At 51.6% G+C, this 23,499-nt stretch overlaps 1 protein-coding gene across 1 annotated transcript in view; it reads right to left on the bottom strand.

Moving 5' to 3' along the window:
• Positions 1 to 11,677: 11,677 nt before the first annotated feature.
• Positions 11,678 to 23,499, bottom strand: part of ZNRF1 (zinc and ring finger 1) — a 33,868-nt gene continuing 22,046 nt past the window's right edge. Inside the window, exons 3-5 of the mRNA XM_073605926.1 lie at positions 20,948 to 21,053; positions 16,731 to 16,820; positions 11,678 to 14,044 (exon numbers count right to left, since the gene is read on the bottom strand). Of these exons, the coding sequence (XP_073462027.1) occupies positions 16,763 to 16,820; positions 20,948 to 21,053 (164 nt within the window). The 3' untranslated portion in view covers positions 11,678 to 14,044; positions 16,731 to 16,762. The remainder of the gene's footprint in view (positions 14,045 to 16,730; positions 16,821 to 20,947; positions 21,054 to 23,499) is intronic.

Below are 23,499 nucleotides of genomic sequence, written 5' to 3'. Positions count from 1 at the left end.
TGACTCGAATGCTCACGGCGTATAGAACCCTTAAAGTGCCGGGAGGTGGCCAACGGGAAGGGGTTAATATATACCTGGGAGTTCAGCTGTAACAAACTCACAGCAATCCCCCCCCCCCCCCCCCCCCCCAATAAGGATATTTAAAGGGTAACTCCACTTTTGTTGAGAATAAACCCCTCCCCCCTCTGGGTGATCTCTGTACATTGCAGGGAATAAACCCCTCCCCCTCTGGGTGATCTCTGTACATTGCAGGGAATAAACCCCTCCCCCCTCTGGGTGATCTCTGTACATTGCAGGGAATAAACCCCTCCCCCTCTGGGTGATCTCTGTACATTGCAGGGAATAAACCCCTCCCCCCTCTGGGTGATCTCTGTATACTGCAGGGGAATAAACCCCTCCCCCTAGGGAATAAACCCCTCCCCCCTCTGGGTGATCTCTGTACATTGCAGGGAATAAACCCCTCCCCCCTCTGGGTGATCTCTGTATACTGCAGGGGAATAAACCCCTCCCCCTAGGGAATAAAGTCCTCCCCCCTCTGGGTGATCTCTGTACATTACAGGGAATAAACCCCTCCCCCCCTCTGGGTGATCTCTGTACATTGCAGGGAATAAACCCCTCCCCCCTCTGGGTGGTCTCTGTACATTGCAGGGAATAAACTCCTCCCCCCTCTGTGTGATCTCTGTACATTGCAGGGAATAAACCCCTCCCCCCTCTGGGTGATCTCTGTACATTGCGGGAAATAAACCCCTCCCCCCTCTGTGTGATCTCTGTACATTGCAGGGAATAAACCCCTCCCCCCTCTGGGTGATCTCTGTACATTGCGGGAAATAAACCCCTCCCCCCTCTGGGTGGTCTCTGTACATTGCGGGGAATAAACCCCTCCCCCCTCTGGGTGGTCTCTGTACATTGCGGGGAATAAACCCCTCCCCCCTCTGGGTGGTCTCTGTACATTGCGGGGAATAAACCCCTCCCCCTCTGAGTGGTCTCTGTACATTGCGGGGAATAAACCCCTCCCCCCTCTGGGTGGTCTCTGTACATTGCGGGAATAAACCCCTCCCCCCTCTGGGTGATCTCTGTACATTGCGGGGAATAAACCCCTCCCCCTCTGGGTGATCTCTGTACATTGCGGGGAATAAACCCCTCCCCCCTCTGGGTGATCTCTGTACATTGCAGGAAATAAACCCCTCCCCCCTCTGGGTGATCTCTGTACATTGCGGGGAATAAACCCCTCCCCCCTCTGGGTGATCTCTGTACATTGCAGGGAATAAACCCCTCCCCCCTCTGGGTGATCTCTGTACATTGCAGGGAATAAACCCCTCCCCCCTCTGGGTGATCTCTGTACATTGCGGGGAATAAACCCCTCCCCCCTCTGGGTGATCTCTGTACATTGCAGGGAATAAACCCCTCCCCCCTCTGGGTGATCTCTGTACATTGCAGGGAATAAACCCCTCCCCCCTCTGGGTGATCTCTGTACATTGCAGGGAATAAACCCCTCCCCCCTCTGGGTGATCTCTGTACATTGCAGGGAATAAACCCCTCCCCCCTCTGGGTGATCTCTGTACATTGCAGGGATTGTAACAAATTTTGTTGCAGATTCCTCCTTTTTGTTATTCTGAAGAACTAGCTGTCTGTTTCTCTGTCAATGTGTGGAGTGAATGTGACTGGGAGTGACTGTATAATTATCAATCAGCTGCTGCACCGGCAGGGTCTGAATCCCTTTAGAGTGATTTCCCTTTGGGAGTATCTCACCAAAAAAATGACATTTGTGTTGTATCTTTCTCTTGTATCTTAGTGCAGAATTCTGGAAAAATCAGTGAGCCAATCACACAATCAGGAAATGACATTTCGGGGGGGGGGCGGGGTTCGGTATAGCATCTGTGTACAGAGCGCCTCCAGGTGGCCATATTACATTTTAGAGAAAACGGCAGCGGCTGCCAAAAGGAAAGGAATTTTCTAATAACCTTCAATTACAATATGACTTGTGTAGCAATTGTATTTGCTAGATTATTATTATTTACCATCCCCCCCCGCCCCCCCCCGCTCACAAATGTGGAGTTACCCTTTAAAGGGGCGCAGCTTTGGCCATGGCAGGCAGAGCATCAGATGATTGACGGCTCCTTCTGTGTGCCTCTCATCCCTCAAGCTGGCCATACATTGTACAACTTTCCTTCAGATTTACCAAAACCGTATAATATGAGGTCACTTCTAATCACTTTCCCCGTGTATGGAGGCAGGGCGGCTCTTCTACTACATAGAGGAAGGGAAATCGAAAAGGAAATTGAAAAAAAAAAAAAAATTGTATAATGTGTATCCAGCTTAAAATTGGCAATAAAATGCGGCAGTGCAAGGAACTCGGCTGTCAATGACCCCCAAAACCCCCCATAATGCCGGAGGATGTGGCCCCACAGCTGTTCAGTGACTTTATGTCTCCATCTTCGCCCTCCTGCACCCGCGAGAAGCGCGTTTCTAGACAATACGTAGAAATATTTGATACAATTATTGTTCTACAATGTCGGGTTTTGTTATAAAATCAATTCTTTGTGTGGAACCCCAATAAGAACCCCTAAATCTTATCAGGAGGGGAAAAAACTGCAATTCCAGAAGTTGTCACTAGGTGGCAATAAACACCCACAGAAGACCCTCCGATAGAGAACTCAGCGGGGAAAATCTAAAGTACTTGTGATGGGAATGTGAATGTTGTGGGGTGTTGGGACCCCCTTATCTAATGTAAAGGGGGTTTGGGGGCTGTCATGATTGGAGAATAGACAGGGCGAACATGACAACTTGCACAGCAAAAATCGCCTTCCACCCCCCCCAGATGTGTGAGCATTATATATATCAGTGAAAATCCCCCCCCCCCCCCCCCCCCAGAAAATCTCTCCTCAAAAAAATAATCGAGCACTAATCTGCATGCTTACGCCATATGCATCAATCCCCCCCCCCCCCTCCTGGTACAAATCTACCACCTCCCTGCTAATATCCCCTCTACCAGCACAAATATTTGCCGCTATCCCCCCCTTCCCACCCCCCCCCCCCCCATCCCAAATCCTATTCTTCCGCATATGCTCCAAACACAATTCCAGCCCCCCCCATAAAAAAAAAAATTCACCCGTCCTAGCACAAATCCTCTACCCCTCAAACTGGTCCCGTCCCCCCCCCCCCGAGCACAAATCCTTGCCCCCCCATGCCAAATTTCCCTCCTTTAATCCCCCCCAATCCTAGCACAACACCCCCCCCCCCCCCCAATTATACCTACTAGCACAAATCCCCCCTCCCCGCTCCAAAAAAAAAATTCTACTCCGAGCACAGACCCCCCAAATCCTCCTTCCTAGCACAAATTCTCTTCCCCATCCCCCCTCTCAACACAAATCCCCCCCCCCCCCAAGTTTCCCCTCCTAGAACAATTCTTTCCTCCTGCCCCCCCCCCCATCTCCTTGTGGTGCCCCAGCACCTCACATGATACCACAGTGCCCAGGGCAGCTGCCCCTCCTGCCCACTTTTACCTTGTGGAGCATTGGTTCTGTTCAGCCGGCCGGTAAGTGGACGGTCCAAATCTGCACGACTTCCTCCTGTCACAATATACAGCAATACCTTCATATAAAAACTCCTCCCTACCATTATAAAGCTGTGACTTTGTCCAGACTACGATGAGGTCATTAGTCTGCTACAGGCAGGCAGGAGCATTCCCTCAGTCTCTGATTCTCTCTGGAATCTCGCCCTAGGCCTGATCATCCCCACCCTGCTTCAGCAGAGAGGGCAGAACTCCTCCTACAGATCCTGTGCAGCTGCAGAGAGGATAGTCTCTGCCCCCCCCCCCCCCCCCCATCATCTCAGCAGTTGGCAGCAGAGGGGAGGACAGAACTCCTAGAACCCCCTTTTGTCTCCACCTCCCCTGGTCTCAGCATTCAGCAGACTCCGGCAACTTACACCAGCACTCCTCCAGACCCTGCACTTTTTGCTTCCCAGCTTCTTCCTGGCAGCTGCACAAGTAGAGTGCACTGTGATGCAAGGGAGGGGTGGGGGGTCCCTCTTGATTTCTGATGGTTAGGGGGGGGCTCTCAATTTCTGATGTTTGAGGGCTCTTTACATCTGATGTAAGGAAGGGGGGGGGGGGGGGGAATGCTTTGGACATCTAACCTTACAGGTACAACCGGGGCATCCATAATGCTGATGCAGGCTGCAATTAAATGGAGTCTGACACCCCCCCCCCCCCCCCCCCCCCGGTCTATGCAATTGGTAGGCAATCAAAAATGCATTCCCTGCATCTGGTGTGAATGGGCCCTTCAGGTTGGGTTCACACCAGTGTGCATTGGATGAGGGATTTCTCTGCCTCCAATTCACATGTCAGGAGATTGTGCCTGACTCTCTATAGAGCCGGTTCACATCTCCGGAGCGAAGTGCACAGAAGTCCTGAGCGTTTTCTGGTCCGTTTCAGGTCCAAATTCAGCCAAAAATTCAAACTGAAATCAGACCTGGGATCGCTCCGTCCCTCGCGCCGGACCCCCCCTGCCGGGAACCGCTCCGTCCCTCGCGCCGGACCCCCCCCCCCTGCCGGGAACCGCTCCGTCCCTCGCGCCGGACCCCCCCCTGCCGGGAACCGCTCCGTCCCTCGCGCCGGACCCCCCCCGCTAGGAACCGCTCCGTCCCTCGCGCCGGACCCCCCCGCTAGGAACCGCTCCGTCCCTCGCACCGGACCCCCCCGCTAGGAACCGCTCCGTCCCTCGCACCGGACCCCCCCGCTAGGAACCGCTCCGTCCCTCGCACCGGACCCCCCCGCTAGGAACCGCTCCGTCCCTCGCACCGGACCCCCCCGCTAGGAACCGCTCCGTCCCTCGCACCGGACCCCCCCGCTAGGAACCGCTCCGTCCCTCGCACCAGACCCCCCCGCTAGGAACCGCTCCGTCCCTCGCACCGGACCCCCCCGCTAGGAACCGCTCCGTTCCTCGCACCGGACCCCCCCCCCCCCACTAGGAACCGCTCTGTTCCTGAGTGTGAACACAGCCTTAAAGTGGAGTTCCGCCGATTTTTATTTTTTTTAAGTCAGCAGCTAAAAATACTTCAGCTGCTGACTTTTAAAATATGGACACTCACCTGTCCAGGGCGCCCGCAATGTCCTCGCCCGAAGCCGATCTGTCCCTCGGTTCTCGGGTGCAGGTGCCGCCATCTTCAATAAGGGAATCAGGAAGTGAAGCCTTGCGGCTTCACAGCCTGGTTCCCTACTGCGCATGCGCAATCCCACAGGTCCCTGCTGTCTTTTGGGACCTTTGCATCTCCCAGAGGACAGCAGGGCGGGTGGGGGTTGGGCGGAGAAGGGGCCGGACGTGGGGTAGCTCGCCACGGAGCAAATAGCTGGAATAGGTATCTGCTCCCCCCCTGAAAGGTGCCAAATGTGACACCAGAGGGGGGGGGGGGGGAATCCTGAAAAGAGGAAGTTCCATTTTTGGGTGGCGCTCCGCTTTAAAGTCCTCCAGGGGCCCCTCTACATAGGGGCCAAATTTTCTGTGCCATATTTATGCCCAGATTTAAAAATTCTATTTCTCTGCAAAAGATAAAAGCCGACAAAATTATTGAACAATTCAGAGTCACAGATCTGCAAAGACACATTCCTTTATTTTATAACAACAGATATACAACACAGTCTGTATCTCACCTCCCTCCAAATTTATAAAATTAAAAAAAAAAGAAAAAGAGAAAATCACAAGAGGGTGAATGATGTTTGGCCTTTCCGGGGGAATCCCCGACCCCAAAGCTTCGTTAGGTCAACAAAAAGGGTCATTCCAGCAGTTTTGGGGCAATAAAAGACAGTGCAAACTCCTCCCCTCCCCCGGGGGAGCGAAGGGGCATCAAGGGGAAATAGATCCACGTCCGCCTTGTGTACACCGCTATTCGCAACTCCGGAGAGGTTCGGTTAACGTGAAAATAAAACAAAAGGTGATTGGATGTGGGTTCTAATAATGTCCTTCAATGAGGGTGAAAAGAAGCAATGGAATAAATGGCAGCATTGCAACGATGTGTCGGACTCCAGCATTATATGCCGTATGAAACAAAATGAAGCAAATACGACTTTAAATGATGAAATAAAGCTAGCCTTGTTCTATTAGGATAAAATGTGAATGGATGATACGTTGGCACTGATTTCTCCCCCCCCCAATCCCTGGGAACAAGAATGCAAAAGAACAACTTGTACTAAATGAACTCGCCACTAGGTGGCAATCACCATTTACAGCCATTTCTACTGCAGTAGCTTGGCCTGAAAACAATCGACTATACACAGCATTGGTGGAGCAGCCGGGCTGATGGAGAACTACAAATCCCAGCATGCTTTGCCTGCCTGCATGTTGGGATATGTTCTTCCCATTCAGAGCCAAAGACGGCCTTATCCAGATATCCAGCATGACACAAGTGAGGAAAAGATGGAATACAAAAAGGATTTTCTTCAAAAAAAATATATCTACGGGCGATCGGGTATTCAAGCAACTCAAGACATGTGATGTCACATGGTCAGAGTGATCGCACGTTGTCCAATCAGAACACAGTATGTCCACCAACATGGCTGTCACTCTGAACTAAGATGCCAGCTAGGGGTTCAGACTAAAAACCCAACTGCTTCTATGTATCAATAAGGCGATCAATGTGACGTCTGAATCATCATCAGAGGTTTGACTTTGGCACTAAGTTTGGTCTGGTTGGTGTTTTTTAAAACAGAATTTCAAGCAACCGAACAAAAATTCTGATGTGTAGACTTCGGTTTGGTCAGTCTTGCAATTCCCACACTTCTGCCACACAGTACAGCCAGGAAGATGGCAGCAGACTCATCTCTGTGGATCTTCATGGCACCTTCATCACTGGGTGAGGAAGTTCTATCGCTCCAATCAGAGCTGAAAAGCACAACGAACGGTGGGTCACCTTTTTGGCTGTGCAGGCGTGTGTGGGAATCACAAGACCAGCTGAACAGAATTACAAATCCAATGGCAGGTTTGATGGGTTAGAATTACGTGTATTTATCCATTTGTCTGGGGCTCATGAAGAAGAATGAGGTTGTAAACATCTCCCTGCTACCCAACCATGAACAGAAAATGGGCTGCAGGCAGCACAGGGAAGATAAGATGATAACATTTAAAGACATTTGGCTTTCTAAGGACAATGTCAGAGGAGTATTTCCAGAAAACAACATGGCCCAATTCCCTCAGCCTGGTGTAAAGATCCATGGCATCCTCCCTCAGCTTGTGTGACACGGGAGGGCCAATCGATGGAGCCCACAGAGCTCTGACACGGGAGGGCCAATCGATGGAGCCCACAGAGCTCTGACACGGGAGGGCCAATCGATGGAGCCCACAGAGCTCTGACACGGGAGGGCCAATCGATGGAGCCCACAGAGCTCTGACACGGGAGGGCCAATCGATGGAGCCCACAGAGCTCTGACACGGGAGGGCCAATCGATGGAGCCCACAGAGCTCTGACACGGGAGGGCCAATCGATGGAGCCCACAGAGCTCCGACACGGGAGGGCCAATCGATGGAGCCCACAGAGCTCCGACACGGGAGGGCCAATCGATGGAGCCCACAGAGCTCCGACACGGGAGGGCCAATCGATGGAGCCCACAGAGCTCCGACACGGGAGGGCCAATCGATGGAGCCCACAGAGCTCCGACACGGGAGGGCCAATCGATGGAGCCCACAGAGCTCCGACACGGGAGGGCCAATCGATGGAGCCCACAGAGCTCCGACACGGGAGGGCCAATCGATGGAGCCCACAGAGCTCCGACACGGGAGGGCCAATCAATGGAGCCCACAGAGCTCCGACACGGGAGGGCCAATCAATGGAGCCCACAGAGCTCTGACACGGGAGGGCCAATCAATGGAGCCCATAGAGTGGGGACCGGCTAGAATTTCTGGTTATTGCTGTCTAAATTTAACCAACTTCCTGAGCCATCAGATGTTACCAGGATAGGATATGAAGGGGAATCCCCCCTATGAATACAGGACAGGAAGTGGAGGGGAATCCCCCCTATGAATACAGGACAGGAAGTGGAGGGGAATCCCCCTCTATGAGGTCACAGGTAGAAAAAAAAAATAAAAATCCCCGAAGGGCATAATGACCCCCCCTGCCAGGACTACTGAAACTGTATTTTTCAGGTCAGTGTTCATCTCTCCATCACAGCAAGTGAGAACCACCACCCACCCCCCGTCCAAAGCTGAAAAGGGGACAGACTTCTACTTTAGGGCCGTGCTGCACTGGTCTTCATGGTCCTGGTTGCAGATCACTATAAAGTGTAAATCAGAACTTGAATATTGGTTGCGCTTATCTAAATAATAAGTGAATAACATAATCCTTCAAGGGTTAAAATAAACCATGAAATATTCATCCAATAATAACTTAATTCAAAGTAAAGTGATCATGCTCCCATTGCGTAACCTTGCTCAGGACCCCTGAGGAAGTCACGTGGTAGTGACGATGCGCGTTGGGCAGAGTCGGGTGACATAGTGCATTGGGAGTATACAGGATGCTTTTAATAAAGTGTTTAAAATACTGCGCAATGGGAGCATGCTCATTTTAATCGAAGGGCGGCGGAGGAGTCTTTTCCATACAGTCCACCTAAAAAGTATATAGTGAAACTCTGAAAGGATAATCAGCTGTCTAACCATGGGAGTACACCCAGGCAGGGGAAGGCGATGTTGGACCTATTACAGGTCTAATATAGAGGTGAGCGCAGTGGTGAATAGGTGACGGGGATTGCTGCACATGTATGCATTTTTAGACCCACATAGGGTGAAGGTTGCAGAGGGTTCAACACTAAGAAGCACCTTGTTTGAAGAATGAAGAATTTATTATGTATGAACTTTACTTGGAATTAATGGTTATTGGATGAACATTTCATGGTTTATTTGAATCCTTGAAGGATTATGTTGTTGTGATTCACTTATGACGACTCCTCCTCACTCATCTGGCAAGTGACACCCTCACTGTTCTTGTCACTGGTGACGGATTGCCATACTGGTCTACCCAAGGTAGAGAAGTACTCAGTCAACCATTGGTCTGATAAGCAAGTCGTCACTCCCTTACTGGCAACATTGAGCAGCCTCCCCGCGAGCGAGGGAGCAAATCACTTATCCAGCTATAGAGGGAGACCCCCCCCATGTCACAATAGGGCTCCTGTCTCTGATGACAGATCGCTATATAGGGCCACACAGAGTAGAGAAGAACTCCCATCAACCCCTGGCCACCTGAGCAAGACTTTCCTCCCTCGCTGGCGACCCGCATTGTGAAGCTTTCCCACCAGCGAGGAAGAAATTCCTCACTCACCCGGCCCGGGGCAACACAGAAGGAGGTGACTATTTTCTGGAGGTTTCATTTGTCTGTAGTTCGATGCAACCCTTAGCGGTGAAGTCAGGTAAGTATCCCAGCATGCTGCTCTTATAAGACTGGTCTATGCTGAAGCCACATTTCACTTTTAGGTAAAGCAACTTGGGGCCCCATTCACATCTATCAGCATAAAGTCAAGTAGTTAGTCAGGTTTTAAAAAAATAATAAAAAAAAAACGTGTTTACTCTTTGGTATCAGTTTGTGTTTTAGGAAAAGATGGCAGTAAAGTTTATTTAAAACGTCTCCATGCAGAACAGAAGAAGATGATAAACCGGCATCAACAGCTGCCATTCACTCATAGGGGCCCAGGTAACAGGAGACTAGGACAGAAATCTGAACAGCCTAATATCTGGTTTTCGGCTGTCCCTCTGGAATAACATGACTTCCAATGCAAAGATATGAATGGGGCCCCAAGTTTCTTCTACTTCTGAGTTCACACTCCTTCTGTGAAGAGACCCTATCAGATCAAACGTATCATAAGACTAGATTTCTGCAAAAGAAAAAAGTCTTACATTCGCCCTACTGGCAACCCGGGCCTTCCGCCCTCAAACCCCTCCTCAATCCGGGCCTTCCGCCCTCAAACCCCCTTCAACCCGGGCCTTCCGCCCTCAAACCCCCTTCAACCCGGGCCTTCCGCCCTCAAACCCCCTTCAACCCGGGCCTTCCGCCCTCAAACCCCCTTCAACCCGGGCCTTACGCCCTCAAACCCCCTTCAACCCGGGCCTTACGCCCTCAAACCCCCTTCAACCCGGGCCTTACGCCCTCAAACCCCCTTCAACCCGGGCCTTACGCCCTCAAACCCCCTTCAACCCGGGCCTTACGCCCTCAAACCCCCTTCATCCCGGGCCTTACGCCCTCAAACCCCCTTCATCCCGGGCCTTCCGCCCTCAAATCTCCCTCAAACCGGGCCTTCCGCCCTCAAACTCCCTTCAACCTGAACCCCCTTTAAACCAGGCCCTCCACCCTCAAACCCCCCTCAACCCGGGCCCTCCGCCCTCAAACCCCCCTCAACCCGGGCCCTCCGCCCTCAAACCCCCCCTTCAACCCGGGCCCTCCGCCCTCAAACCACCCCTTCAACCCGGGCCCTCCGCCCTCAAACCCCCCCTTCAACCCGGGCCTTCCGCCCTCAAACCCCCCCTTCAACCCGGGCCTTCCGCCCTCAAACCCCCCCCTTCAACCCGGGCCTTCCGCCCTCAAACCCCCCCTTCAACCCGGGCCTTCCGCCCTCAAACCCCCCCCTTCAACCCGGGCCTTCCGCCCTCAAACCTCCCCTTCAACCCGGGCCTTCCGCCCTCAAACCCCCCCTTCAACCCGGGCCTTCCGCCCTCAAACCCCCCCTTCAACCCGGGCCTTCCGCCCTCAAACCCCCCCTTCAACCCGGGCCTTCCGCCCTCAAACCCCCCCTTCAACCCGGGCCTTCCGCCCTCAAACCCCCCCTTCAACCCGGGCCTTCCGCCCTCAAACCCCCCCTTCAACCCGGGCCTTCCGCCCTCAAACCCCCCCTTCAACCCGGGCCTTCCGCCCTCAAACCCCCCCTTCAACCCGGGCCTTCCGCCCTCAAACCCCCCCTTCAACCCGGGCCTTCCGCCCTCAAACCCCCCCTTCAACCCGGGCCTTCCGCCCTCAAATCCCCCCTTCAACCCGGGCCTTCCGCCCTCAAATCCCCCCTTCAACCCGGGCCTTCCGCCCTCAAACCCCCCCTTCAACCCGGGCCTTCTGGGCTCAAACCCCCCTCAACCTGGGCCTACAGCCTTCGTTTCAGTGCTGCAGCCTCTGTAAAAATCCTTAATATTCCACCCTTCCCAGTCTGACAGAAAGCTTCTATGTGGCTCGCTGTAGTTCCTTTCTCCAACCATTACTCCACTAAAGGACGTAGGGTAAAAGCTCACAAAAAAATACCATGTGGTGAGGGACTTAGGTGCCCAACATTTCTAGAAAAGTTGAATGCCAACAAGTCTTATGAAGAATGCAGCACTGGAGCAAAGAGAAGATCGCCAGAAAAGTGAGCAGAGTAGACTTTATATTGAAGGATCTGGTCTTTTGATTCGTTTAGAGATTTGGTCAGGTCTCAAGTTGTGTGTCAGAAGCAAAGTGTTCCTCAATTAAGTTAAAGCTGAACTCCAGGTATGGATCTATTGAGTTGTTACATTGATCCAGCCTGGACCAATGTAAAGTATACATATTCCATACCTTTGGGACCGTAGTGGAAAGAGCTAATCATGGTAGTAGGTGGTACTACTAGTTATTACTGCTGTCTTCCGAGTGCAGAGTAGCTGCTCTGCTGCACAGTAAGCACAGGGGAGGGAGGGGGGGGTCGGTGAGGGGAGTGGGTGCCATTCACAGGACGCCTTGCATTTTTCTTAATGAATGTAAGGTGTTCTGTGAATGGCGCCTGTGCCAAATGAGCGGCTGCCGTACTGCACAGTAACCACGAGGGGTCACTTGCTCAGCTTGGGTGCCATTCACAGAACCCTTTGCATTTTTCTTAAAAAATGCAAAGTGTTTGCTGACCGGAAAACAGGAAAAGAGGAGAAGATGACGCCACAATTTTCATCTTGTCCAATAAGAGAATGCTTTGCATTATTGATAAAAATGCAAGGTATTCTGTGAATGGAGCCCGTGCCAAGCGAGCAGCTACCCTGCTGTGTAGTAACCCCAGGGGGTCACTTTGAACCTTAATGCAGCTTTGGATCTCCACTCAGACTTCCCTGACCCTATTCAGCAGATTCTGCTGGAGGGTTAAGGCTGGAAAGTAGTCCCATTCTGGATCTCCATGACTAAGCCCCGGGATGGGGCGAAATGAGCCAGGCGTTTCCATCAACAATAAACGGCTCATTACGGTGTGCGGTTACTGGAATCCTTTCTATGCCCCTCCCAGAGGTCACTTAATCGGCTTGGGTGCCATTCACAGAAGCCTTTGCATTTTTCTTAATGAATGCATGATGTTCACTGACTGGACAAAGGGATAAAAGGAAAAGATGAGACTATGACACCACCATTTCCACCTTGTCCAATAACAGAATGCCTTGCATTCATTGAGAAAATGCAAAGCATTCTGTGTAGGACCATTACTTATATAATGGAATACCGTCTGTGCAATTAGCTAACCTGTGTATATTTATCAGAACTCCCGCGTGTGTGGGAATACATACCAGTGCTTGCGGTAGTATTGTGAATGGCGCCCTGCTGCAAAGTAACCACGGGGCGGTCACTTTCTTGCCACGGAACCCAGAAGACAGAAAATCTCAACTTCTATGGCAGTCCCACAGCCATGGCATACGAATGCTTACATTGGTCCAAGATGGAGCATGTAAAAAAATTTATCCCTGGAGTTCAACTTTAATAAGATCAGTTGGCTGAAGAGAAACCGATTTTCTGTCAAGAAAAAGGCAGCAGGTTTATAAACACCGATCTGACATTGTCCTCAATAGCCGCGTCCTTTTTATCATTGGGTTTAACGCATTACCAGCACCTTGGCGCCACCTTCAGCACCTTAAAGGTTCTTCAAGTCCTGGAACAAAATGGAAGCCGACCAGCTAACATGACAGACCAGCAATGTGTAAAAATCAGGAGGAGTCCCCAAAATCCAGCACCTAAAGATGTACGAATATTACTGCAAAATATATACAAAATAACACTAATGTTAGGGGGCGACGGAAGGGATCAGGAAGGGGGGAACTAGGGGGGGGCGGGAACAGATTGTAAAACACCAACAGATCCTTCAAAATGTGTCTGACACTATCCAGCAGAAATAATTTATTTATCCTATCTATAATATACAGGAAAAGGACCGGGAAGTTGGCAATTACGAGCTTGTCTAAGTAAACACCCTTTTACCCCGACCTTGTATCCTCATTCCGGTAAAATACATTTCCTCCGGACTCTCCTCAGCTCTGCGATTAAGTTATGTGCAAAAACCTCACTTCAGCTGGAGACGAGATGGTTTTCAGCCAAACCCCCACCCACCACCATCCCCCTCCCCCGCCCCAATAAACAGGTCAGTGCCTGCCTCCTACAGACCTCTGGGAAGCACTGGGAAAGGACCCTGGTTTAGAAGAAACTCCGCTTACAGCTTGCTGCCAAAAGTCTATCCGCAAGCATGCCATAGTGCGCGCAGTCCTCCGACTCTAGACCGCTGCACGCAGGCAGGGTGTCTCCGTGCCCTTATAAACTCCAAATGTTCAGTGCAAATTGCCAAGGAAATAAAAAGTACGTGTCCGTTGTGGCGTCACATTATACAACTCCTCCCTCTGTGTCCGTCGTGGCGTCACATTATACAATGCGCCCTGCTGTGTCCGATTGCAGTGAAAGGGCTAAACGTAGGCAGGGTCCTCATACTGCGTGGGCTCAGTCCCTCGTAAAAAAAAAAAAAAAAAAAAAAAAAAAAGAAAGAAAGAAAGATGCTGATCTAAAGACCTCTTGGTGTTGTCCACCTTTGGGAGGAACGATAGCTGGGCTGCGCAGAAGATTGCACCTCTTGCGGCTTCTCCCCCGGCAGGACTAAAAAGATGATAGTAAAGAGGCTTCAGTTTGGCTTTTGCCATTCCCCGGATCTCCCGGTCTGGATTATGCAGGGAACGCATGAAAGAGGGGACGTGTGTGTGTGTAAAGCAGTTTAGACATCCCGGAGAGGACGCGGAGAACGACCTCTGTGATCCTAAAGCGGGCGAGACCCAGTAATCTGCAAGACAAAAACGGAGTGAGTGTCTTCGACAGCATTGCTAGTAACAGCGAAACAAACATGGAAATTTACTAAATAATAATTAGGTACAATAGAGAAGACCTGTGATCTGCTGAGGCAGGCAAAACAACAACAGGTTCACTTTAAACCCCTCTATCCCCGCCTCCCTGTCCTCATGTGACCGCGTTCAGCCAATAGACAAGCTCCTGTGCAGTCACGTGGTCCTTTAGATTTAAAATAACGTATTTTCTTTCCAAGTTTTTGATAGATGACATATTGAAAAAGGGACATCACCACCCTGCATCGTCCAATCACAGAATGCTTTCTATTCTCTGAATGGAGCCTGTGCACAGCAGCCAACTCCTGAGTTCAGATTGCTTCAGAACGTCCGCTCAGCACAGGACCTGGAAGTGGAGATCACTGTAGTAGCGTTGTCTACTACAGGGATTTTCAGCCTCCAGGGGCATCGGCCAGGTATAGTACATAGTTATAGAAGTCCAAGCTGGAACAATGTAACTAAGTATACCATGCCTGGAACAATTCTTTAATAAAAAAAATTTAGTTGGTACTCCACCTGAAAAAGGGAAGTTCTGCTTTATCTCCACTCCACCCTCCTCTCCCACTTTAGGTTTTTCTTTTTTTGGGAGTGGGTGCCTAGTTTTGGCAGGTAACTGCTCCCACTTCTACTGGAGTTGCCAAGGCGATCCTGGCAGAAGTAGAGCCACCAGCCCACCCACGACCTCCTGGGACACATCACAGGTCTCAGGAGGCTGCGGGTCTTCAGGCAGAGTACAGTGGGAATCCAGTTGTGAAGCAGCAGGGAGTTACAACCAGTCTCCCAGAGTAAACATGGTGACCCGGAGACCGTCAAGAAACCGACTCTGGCGAGGACAGCGCCCTGGACTGGTAAGCCCCTTTTTATTAAAAGTCAGGAGCTACAGTATTTTGTTGCTTCTGATCTCATTTTTATTTTTTATTAACAGATTGAAGATCCTGTTTAATGTCTTCATGCCGAATGCCCCCAAGCCCTTTAAAAGTGAAAGGTCTTGGTTTCTTTTTATAACAAACATGTTCTGCTCACCTGCTCTGTGTAATGGTTTTGCACAGAGCAGCCCCGATCCTCCTCTTCTCGGGTCCTTTGCCAGCGCTCGTGGCCCCTCCCTCCTGCCGAGTTTCCCCCACAGCGAGCAGCTTGCTATGGGGACACCCCGGCCGAGCTGCTGCTCTGTGTGTCCATTCAGGCATGGAGCCGCAGCTTGGCCCCGCCCTCTCTCCTCATTGGTTCACTGACTGACAGCGGCAGAGTCCATGGCACCCACTGCTGTGTCTCAGCCAATGAGGACAGAGTCCCAGCCAGGCGAGGCTCCTGTGCAACATCGCTGGATAAAGATGGGCTCAGTTAAGTATTAGGGGGACTGCTGCACACAGAAGGCTTTTTATCTTAATGCATAGAATGCACCTTCTGCTTTTAAAACCCCTTTAAGAGTTCTAAACTCCGGGGAGGCAGAGGCAAGTATGCGGGTCATGTGACTTGTGATTGGCTGTCACAGCAGTCACATGATCAGAAAGCCCCCGATCGCAAGTATACGGATCTCCCAATAGCTACCGTTCTGGGAGCGCGATCTCAGCATGGCAAGTGGTTTACACAGAGCCACATATATGCTTGCGGCAGATGACAAGAGGTGAAGATGGCTATAATATAAATATATATGAATAAGGTAAGGGTGCTCACTACTTAGCCATAAGGGCTGCCCTTGTGTTGGCCAACTACAGACCCCGCCTGGGACCATGGATCCAATCTACAATAAAAAGGATTTTTCTATATACCGTAAAATACGTCCATTGAGAGACATCAGAGGTCTCTAACCCTTCAATGTATATACTTTAATGTACAGAAGGATCAGACACTGCTGGGAAAAAAACAAAGATCCAAGATATTCCCTACAACCACCACCAGCATGCTCACAAACACAAAAGGGTGTGACCTTTGCCCCACCAAGGACTACAAAAAAAATGATTAAGCACACCTGGAAAGCACTAAACCCAACACCCAAATGTAACTTCCAGGCTGAGGACAACCACTCTGGATGCAATCAGATATGAAGCTCCAGCAGTGATGTAGAGCTTTATTTCTCAACTCCAGTCCTCAAGGCACACCAACAGGTCTTGTTTTCAGGATTTCCCTCAGATGAAATGGCTGTGGTAATTACTGAGGCAGTGATACTGATTAAATCACCTGTGCAAAAGGGGTATGGTAAGCCTGAAAAAATGACCTGTTGGGGCGCCTTGAGGACTGGAGTTGAGAAACACGCTTTAAAAGGGGGAAAAAAAAAAAACACAAGAAGAAAGCTCTTAATACAAGACAGCGGAAAAACGTCCTTCCTCCTCGGACACTACCAGAAATAAAGGCATGCTGGTAGTGGAAGTGGTTATCTTGAGCTGGTGTACAGTGTCCTATCCTCCTGTAGGTGGCAGTATAGCATGAAGGGTAAAACCTTCCCGTGTCCCTCAATGGATGAGACAAGCACAGCTTACACCGAACCATTTCACCGACGTTGAGTAGCCCCAGTGGATCCTACATACTGGCTACACCGCCCTAACAGTTCAATAAAAAAGGCCTAGAGCTGGATCTGAGCCTGGCAAAAAAAACCTGTGCAGTGCAGCGAGGGGGGTGACCTGTACTCACCTTAAAATAAAGCCAGATAGAGTGGCTGCCAGTCAATCAGAAGGATGTTCCGGACAACACCTGTTCACTTCAAACCAGGAATCTATACAGCTGGAAGAGACAAGAACCCCGTCAGACCATACAGTCCTCAGTGTAGGCGATATAGATATGCAGGAAATAAGCTGCCCAATGAGAGCAACAGTACGGACCATTACCCACCAGCCATGGCATCCCACACCTCACTGGCCTTGGCATCCCACCTCCCTGGCAACGGCACCTCACCACACCGGCAACGGCACCCCCCCGCCCCCACAGCTCACTGGCCTTTGCATCCCACCTCACTGGCATCGACACCACACCTCACCGGTATTCCACCTCTCTAGCCATGGCACCACACAAAGACTTACTCCCCCCCCCCATTCCTGAAAATGTCAGCTGCCTGGCTGTCTGACTTCAAGACTTTCTAAATGGCTGACCTGAACTGGCCCTCCTCATCTCCAAAACTTGTACACCACCCAGATGCCCAAAGACATTGTGTGTTGTACTTCTAAACCCGAACTATTATCTGAAATCTGCTGCCTGTACACCTGTAATATAGATGTAATGTCCCTACTTGTGCAATTACTGTGCTGGCCCAGCTCCTCCACCACCTCCTTCAAAATCTTTTGTGTAGCTGCCAAGGAAGATGTGAAGGGGACTACTATAGCACGTCACTCGAGTCTGCTTGGGCTGCTGACGTCACTTCTAAGATAGCGGCATCCAGCAAGTCTCATTACTTTTGAAAGTGTACACAAGGGAAGGTTCCTAAAGGGGAAATAAAAACCAGTAGTGCTAGGGGGGTGAGCTACGCACAGAGCGCAAAGCTCAGGGGGTGCGCAATATGCGGAGTTCAGAGGCGCGCTACGCACTGAGTGCAGCATGTAGGGGTGTGCTATGCACAGAGTGCAGGGTCCAGTTCTTTCACAGGCTGTCCACATCTCACCTCCACCCCTTCTCAGCTGACCTCTGCACCACTCCCCCCCATCCCCCACCTCTGCACACATCTCCCTTCACATCCCTATTTCCCCATTTACCCCCCCCCCACCCCCCCAGAAAAATCATCTCACTGCACCTGCATCGTCCTTGTCCCAGCTGTGAGCGCAGAGCAGGCAGGGACCAGTGGGAGCCACCAAGAGGACAAATACAGGCGGCTTCTGACAGTGACAGTGGTGAGCGGAGGGCAAAAGCAGGAGGTGGAACAGCTTTCAGGCTGAAAAAAAAAAGGGCCACATGAAATGGCATGGCGGGCCGGACTGACACGTTCCCTCAGGCATAACAAGCGATTAATGCTTGCGGTGTGGCATGTGGGAGGGGGGGGGGCTACTGCAAGGGTTGATTTTTTTTTTTTCCAATGGAGCTGGGCATTAAGGCTCCGTTCACGTCTTGACGTATGGGGGCGATAATCACGGTAAAATCACGGGACAACCTTCGCCCAAAAAGCTTGTGGACTTCTTTTGGGCGAAAAGCATCCCGCGATTCTGTTAGCGCAATTTTACCACGATTGCTGCAAGACGAATGGCGGGAAAAAATAAAATTGCACCAGGTTTGGGGAGCTATTGAAATTGACTGGGCTATGCACAGGCGCCCTGCGATTTGCCGCTATTGCGAATCGTGGTGATTCGGAATGCGGAGATGTGAATGGAACCTAAGCCTGTTGAAATGATTAGTCAGGTGACGGGGTCACTTTTAAGCACTTTTCCTATAAACAGTTAAAAACAGAAGTGACCCAGCACTGGAGGAGTTAATGTGCCCAGCACAGCGGATTACTTGTCAGTAATTACCCCCTCGCCCCCCTCCGGGCCGGTCCCTGACAGGAGACGGCTTCCAGCAGTCAGGTTACTACAGTAACAACGGGGCACACCAAGCCGGGATGAACGCCAAGTAACCAGGACAACTAGACACAGGCGATGCGCCCGGCACAGCGGTGAGAACTCTGCTGACTAATGGCAGCCAAATTACAGGGGAAACGACTGAGATAACAAAGATAGAAAGCAATGAGAACATGGGCGGGATTAACCCCTTCCCCCATCTGAAGATCATCTCTCTCCCGCTAGATTGTCATTCCAAATGACTCCCGCCAAATAAAACCCCACACTTTACACCTCCCCATTTTCCTGATACGCAGGACTGACGTGCAACACTGGCTGCAGAGGCGTGTCTGAATTAAGCACCGCCCAAGTTTGTGCAAACATCCTGAGGGGGAGGTTGCACAGTACATAACCATGTGACTGAAGAATGCAGTCCTACTCCGCAGTGGTGTGAAAGCCTGTGGAATCTGCTAAAAGGCTGGAGAATAGGCAAAAGGTGAAGTGCCTCGAAACGCGTTGCCTGGACAGCTGCTAAGACAGAAGTGGAAGGATTGCCATACACCTCACAGCTGCAGGACGCTTTTCTGTCTACACCCTGCGAGCAAATCCACTGCAGCCATTCCAGAGTTCCTCCACACCTAAATATTCTTGCATCAGTGTCCTCTGTGCTGCTCATATCACAGCCCCCCCCCCCTTTACATCACAGCCCCCCACTTCACATCACAGCAATAAACTTAACCCCCTTCACATCACAGCCCTTTTCATTAACAGCGGTGTTCTCAAACCCCTTCTCAACAGGCCCCCAACAGTAGAGTCCTCTGCCCCCGTTCACATCACCCCGTCACCAACATCACTGGGATGTCCTACTTTGTTCCCCTTCACATCAGTGTCCTTCTCTGCCCCCTTTTACCCCCCCACCCACATCAGTGTCTTACTTAGCTCACCTTCAAGGCCTCTCCCCCACATCAGGGTCCTCCTCTACCCCCCTCCCTCACCCACTGCCCCCCCATCTTTCACAGCCCTGCCCCCCCCCCCCCATCCTTCATAGCCCTGCCCTAGTCCCTTAACTCTACCACCTCACAGGGGCACACAGAAGAGTGGAGGCCGGGAGGCACATCAACACTGCATAGTGGGCAGGTCCTGCTGGAGAGAACGTTTCATAAATCACAAGCTGGTAACTGGTGGCTAGCCCCTTCCTGTGTCCTAACTTGAAAGTTAACTTGGGAAGCCCTCCGCCCAGTGTGCCGTGCCTCCCGCCCTCCGCCCAGTGTGCCGTGCCTCCCGCCCACCGCCCAGTGTGCCGTGCCTCCCGCCCACCGCCCAGTGTGCCGTGCCTCCCGCCCACCGCCCAGTGTGCCGTGCCTCCCGCCCACCGCCCAGTGTGCCGTGCCTCCCGCCCACCGCCCAGTGTGCCGTGCCTCCCGCCCACCGCCCAGTGTGCCGTGCCTCCCGCCCACCGCCCAGTGTGCCGTGCCTCCCGCCCACCGCCCAGTGTGCCGTGCCTCCCGCCCACCGCCCAGTGTGCCGTGCCTCCCGCCCTCCTCCCAGTGTGCCGTGCCTCCCGCCCTCCTCCCAGTGTGCCGTGCCTCCCGCCCTCCTCCCAGTGTGCCGTGCCTCCCGCCCTCCTCCCAGTGTGCCGTGCCCCCCCCTCCCAGTGTGCCGTGCCCCCCCTCCCAGTGTGCCGTGCCCCCCCCGCCCAGTGTGCCGTGCCCCCCCCGCCCAGTGTGCCGTGCCCCCCCGCCCAGTGTGCCGTGCCCCCCCGCCCAGTGTGCCGTGCCCCCCCCGCCCAGTGTGCCGTGCCCCCCCGCCCAGTGTGCCGTGCCCCCCCGCCCAGTGTGCCGTGCCCCCCCGCCCAGTGTGCTGTGCCCTTCTCTAAATGACAGTGGTGGAGGGTGGGGAAAGAGATGGCCCTTAAGTGGTGACCATTGCAGTCTGGAAAGGTCAGTGACCTAGTCTAGATCCGGATCAGGGTCTGCCATTTAGCGACGCCTGTCCTACAAACCCCCCCCACCTGGTCCCCGCTGCACTTGCCCCCATGGGTAATGAGCTGTCGGTGCCCTTGCAGCTGGTGCAGTGGTCCGGGGATTTGAAATTCACGCTCTTCTTGCCTTTCTGTAGGGCTTCTGGGAGGAATCAGCGCAATTCTGATTGATCAGGGCCGCCACGTGACTGCTTTGACCAAATTTGAATCACTCCGGTTATAGAGTGGGGAAAGGTCGGCACGGGTAAATTTCTGTCTGACAGAGGTTCTAACTTTACCAGCATTTACAGAAAGTTTAGTTTGGAATTTCACTTTAATCAGTGTCAATGCACACACTAGTACAAGAGCAGAAATCAGAAGAAACGCCTGGACCAGCACCAATGTGTCTACAGAGAGAGCGGATCCGGTACCTCTTGTGGTAAATGCACAGACAGGGCAGTCTGGCTATCGTGTCCCCTTGTGAGAGTTCGTCCAGGCAGATGACACATTCGCCGGCGTCCCTCGTCAGCACGTCATCTGCAGAGACAAAGGGCTTCCGTTATTACAACACATACAGACCGGTACCTTTTATTTTAAAAAAATGTAAAGACTGAACTATGACACCATACACTTGTAGCCAATTCCATCATCGTCATAATTGTGCATCATCTTTAGAAGAGGCTTCCTTCTGGGATGACAGCCATGCAGACCAATTTGATGCAGTGTGCGGCGTATGGTCTGAGCACCGACAGGCTGACCCCTCCCCACCCCTACAACCTCTGCAGCAATGCTGGCAGCACTCATATGTCTATTTCCCAAAGACAACCTCTGGATAGGACGCTGAGCACGTGCACTAAACTTGACACTGGGGAGGGAAAATGGCTAATTGGGCTGTGTGTTGAGTTATTTTGAGGGGACAGCAAATTTACACTGTTATACAAGCTGTACACTCACTACTTTACATTGTAGCCAAGTGTCATTTCTTCAGTGTTGTCACATGAAAAGATAGAAGAAAAGATTTACACAAATTTGACTGAGGGGTGTACTTACTTTTAGGAAATGCTGTGTATCCCATAGTTTGTGGACTCTACCATAATATAATTTTCATTTCTGGTGCACCTCTAAAATATATCTATCGATATAGATATAGATATAGATCTAGATCTAGATCTATATCTATCTATATCTATCTATCTATCTATATCTCACCAAAAATGAAAATTTTGGTGCCGAAAACCGATACTACATATATAATACATATATATTACACACACACACACACACACACACACACACACACACACACACACACACACACACACACTCCCTTTAATACACAGTGACAGCCCATGTACAGTGAGCATTCCTGTATGATGAGGCCGGGTCTCATGGCGGAGGGGTTACTGGGTCAGTCAGTCTGGCCCCCACACTGAAGGGCCTAGAATAGAATTTGGCGATGAAAGCAACAGCTGAATAATTTGTGGTTGTCACTCGTCATGTAGACATAACTGGAGTCATTGACATACATACAGGACAAGTATTAATCTGGGGAAAAAGAGGACGCTGTGTGTCACTGCCCCGCCCCTCGCCGAGACCCCCTTCTACAAAAGTACCAATTTACACTGGGACTAACACAGCTGTGGCTTCTGAAGGACTACAAGAACCAGCATGCTTTCCTGGCCCTTGTCTGATCTCAACTCTTGTAGCCAAATGATAAAATTGGTGGATTTTTCCAATATCTGGAAGGAAATGGGAACCCGGTGCTTTGCGGATGCATTATAGGCGGTGCAGTCAGGGCTGGATAATGGCAGGTGCATTGTACTGTGCTGATCAATGCAAGAACACCAAACAAGTGCGCTCAGGTAAAAACACACACAGGCGCCTGGGGCCGCATAACATAAAACTGGGGTGCATTTCCCCACCTCAGAGCCCCAAGTGCTCCCTACAGCCCCCTCTAGATAACCAATAGCTGTACACAGGTATATGAGGGCACTTGTGTAGACACCCCCCATACATACATCAATATATCACCCGCCGAATTATCAGCCAAAAATAGGGTTATTAGCGTCTTGCCAATAGGCTGATAATGGCATGCTGCGCCCCGCTGACCTCACTGCAAAGACACGCCCCGCTGACCTCACTGCAAAGACACGCCCCGCTGACCTCACTGCAAAGACACGCCCCGCTGACCTCACTGCAAAGACACGCCCCGCTGACCTCACTGCAAAGACACGCCCCGCTGACCTCACTGCAAAGACACGCCCCGCTGACCTCACTGCAAAGACATCAGCTACATTCATAAAATTTAAAAATGTCCATTTTGGTTTTCGGGTAAGTGCATCCTGAATTTTCAATTTCAGTGTCGGAATTTTCATTTGGTGCACCACTAAAACAGACGAAGGTCCCTGGAAGCGTTGTACATCCGTACACAGGAACGTTTACACAACTACCGCCGTATACCCAGATCCCAGGAAACGCCTGCTGCTCGTCTTGTCTGGTGCTGCAAACTCAGCGTGCCGACAGTAAGAGCCAGAACTTCAAGCACATGGCCGGGTGGACCGATATCAGCCTGGCAGGACTCAGATGTAGCTGTTGGGGAAAGACTAAGTCCAGTTCCACACTGGGGCCATGGCTGCGTTAACGATAAAGCGCTGATTTCTTTAGCGCTGTTGAAGCTGCGCTTTTTGGCCACTAGCGGGGCGCTTTTAACCCCAAAGGGTTAAAAGCACCCGCTTCTAAGGCACTTCTAAGGCGCTTTGGAAGCGCTGGCCATTAATTTTAATGGGCAGGGTGTTTTGGGAGCGGTGTATACAGCGCTGCCAAACAACCCCAAAGATGCTGCTTGCAGGACTTTTTCTAGCGTCCCGCAAGCGCACTGCCCCAGTCACATTCAGGCGGCATAGGAGGCAGTTTTTAGGAGCCATTTCTAGTGCTAAAACGCCTGAAAACTGCCTTCAGTGTGAAAGGGGTCTAAGGCTAACAC

This window comes from Aquarana catesbeiana, linkage group LG11 (assembly GCF_042186555.1).
Source record: "Aquarana catesbeiana isolate 2022-GZ linkage group LG11, ASM4218655v1, whole genome shotgun sequence".
NCBI classification, from domain to species: Eukaryota; Metazoa; Chordata; class Amphibia; order Anura; family Ranidae; genus Aquarana; species Aquarana catesbeiana.
This window is presented reverse-complemented; position numbering and strand designations above follow the sequence as displayed.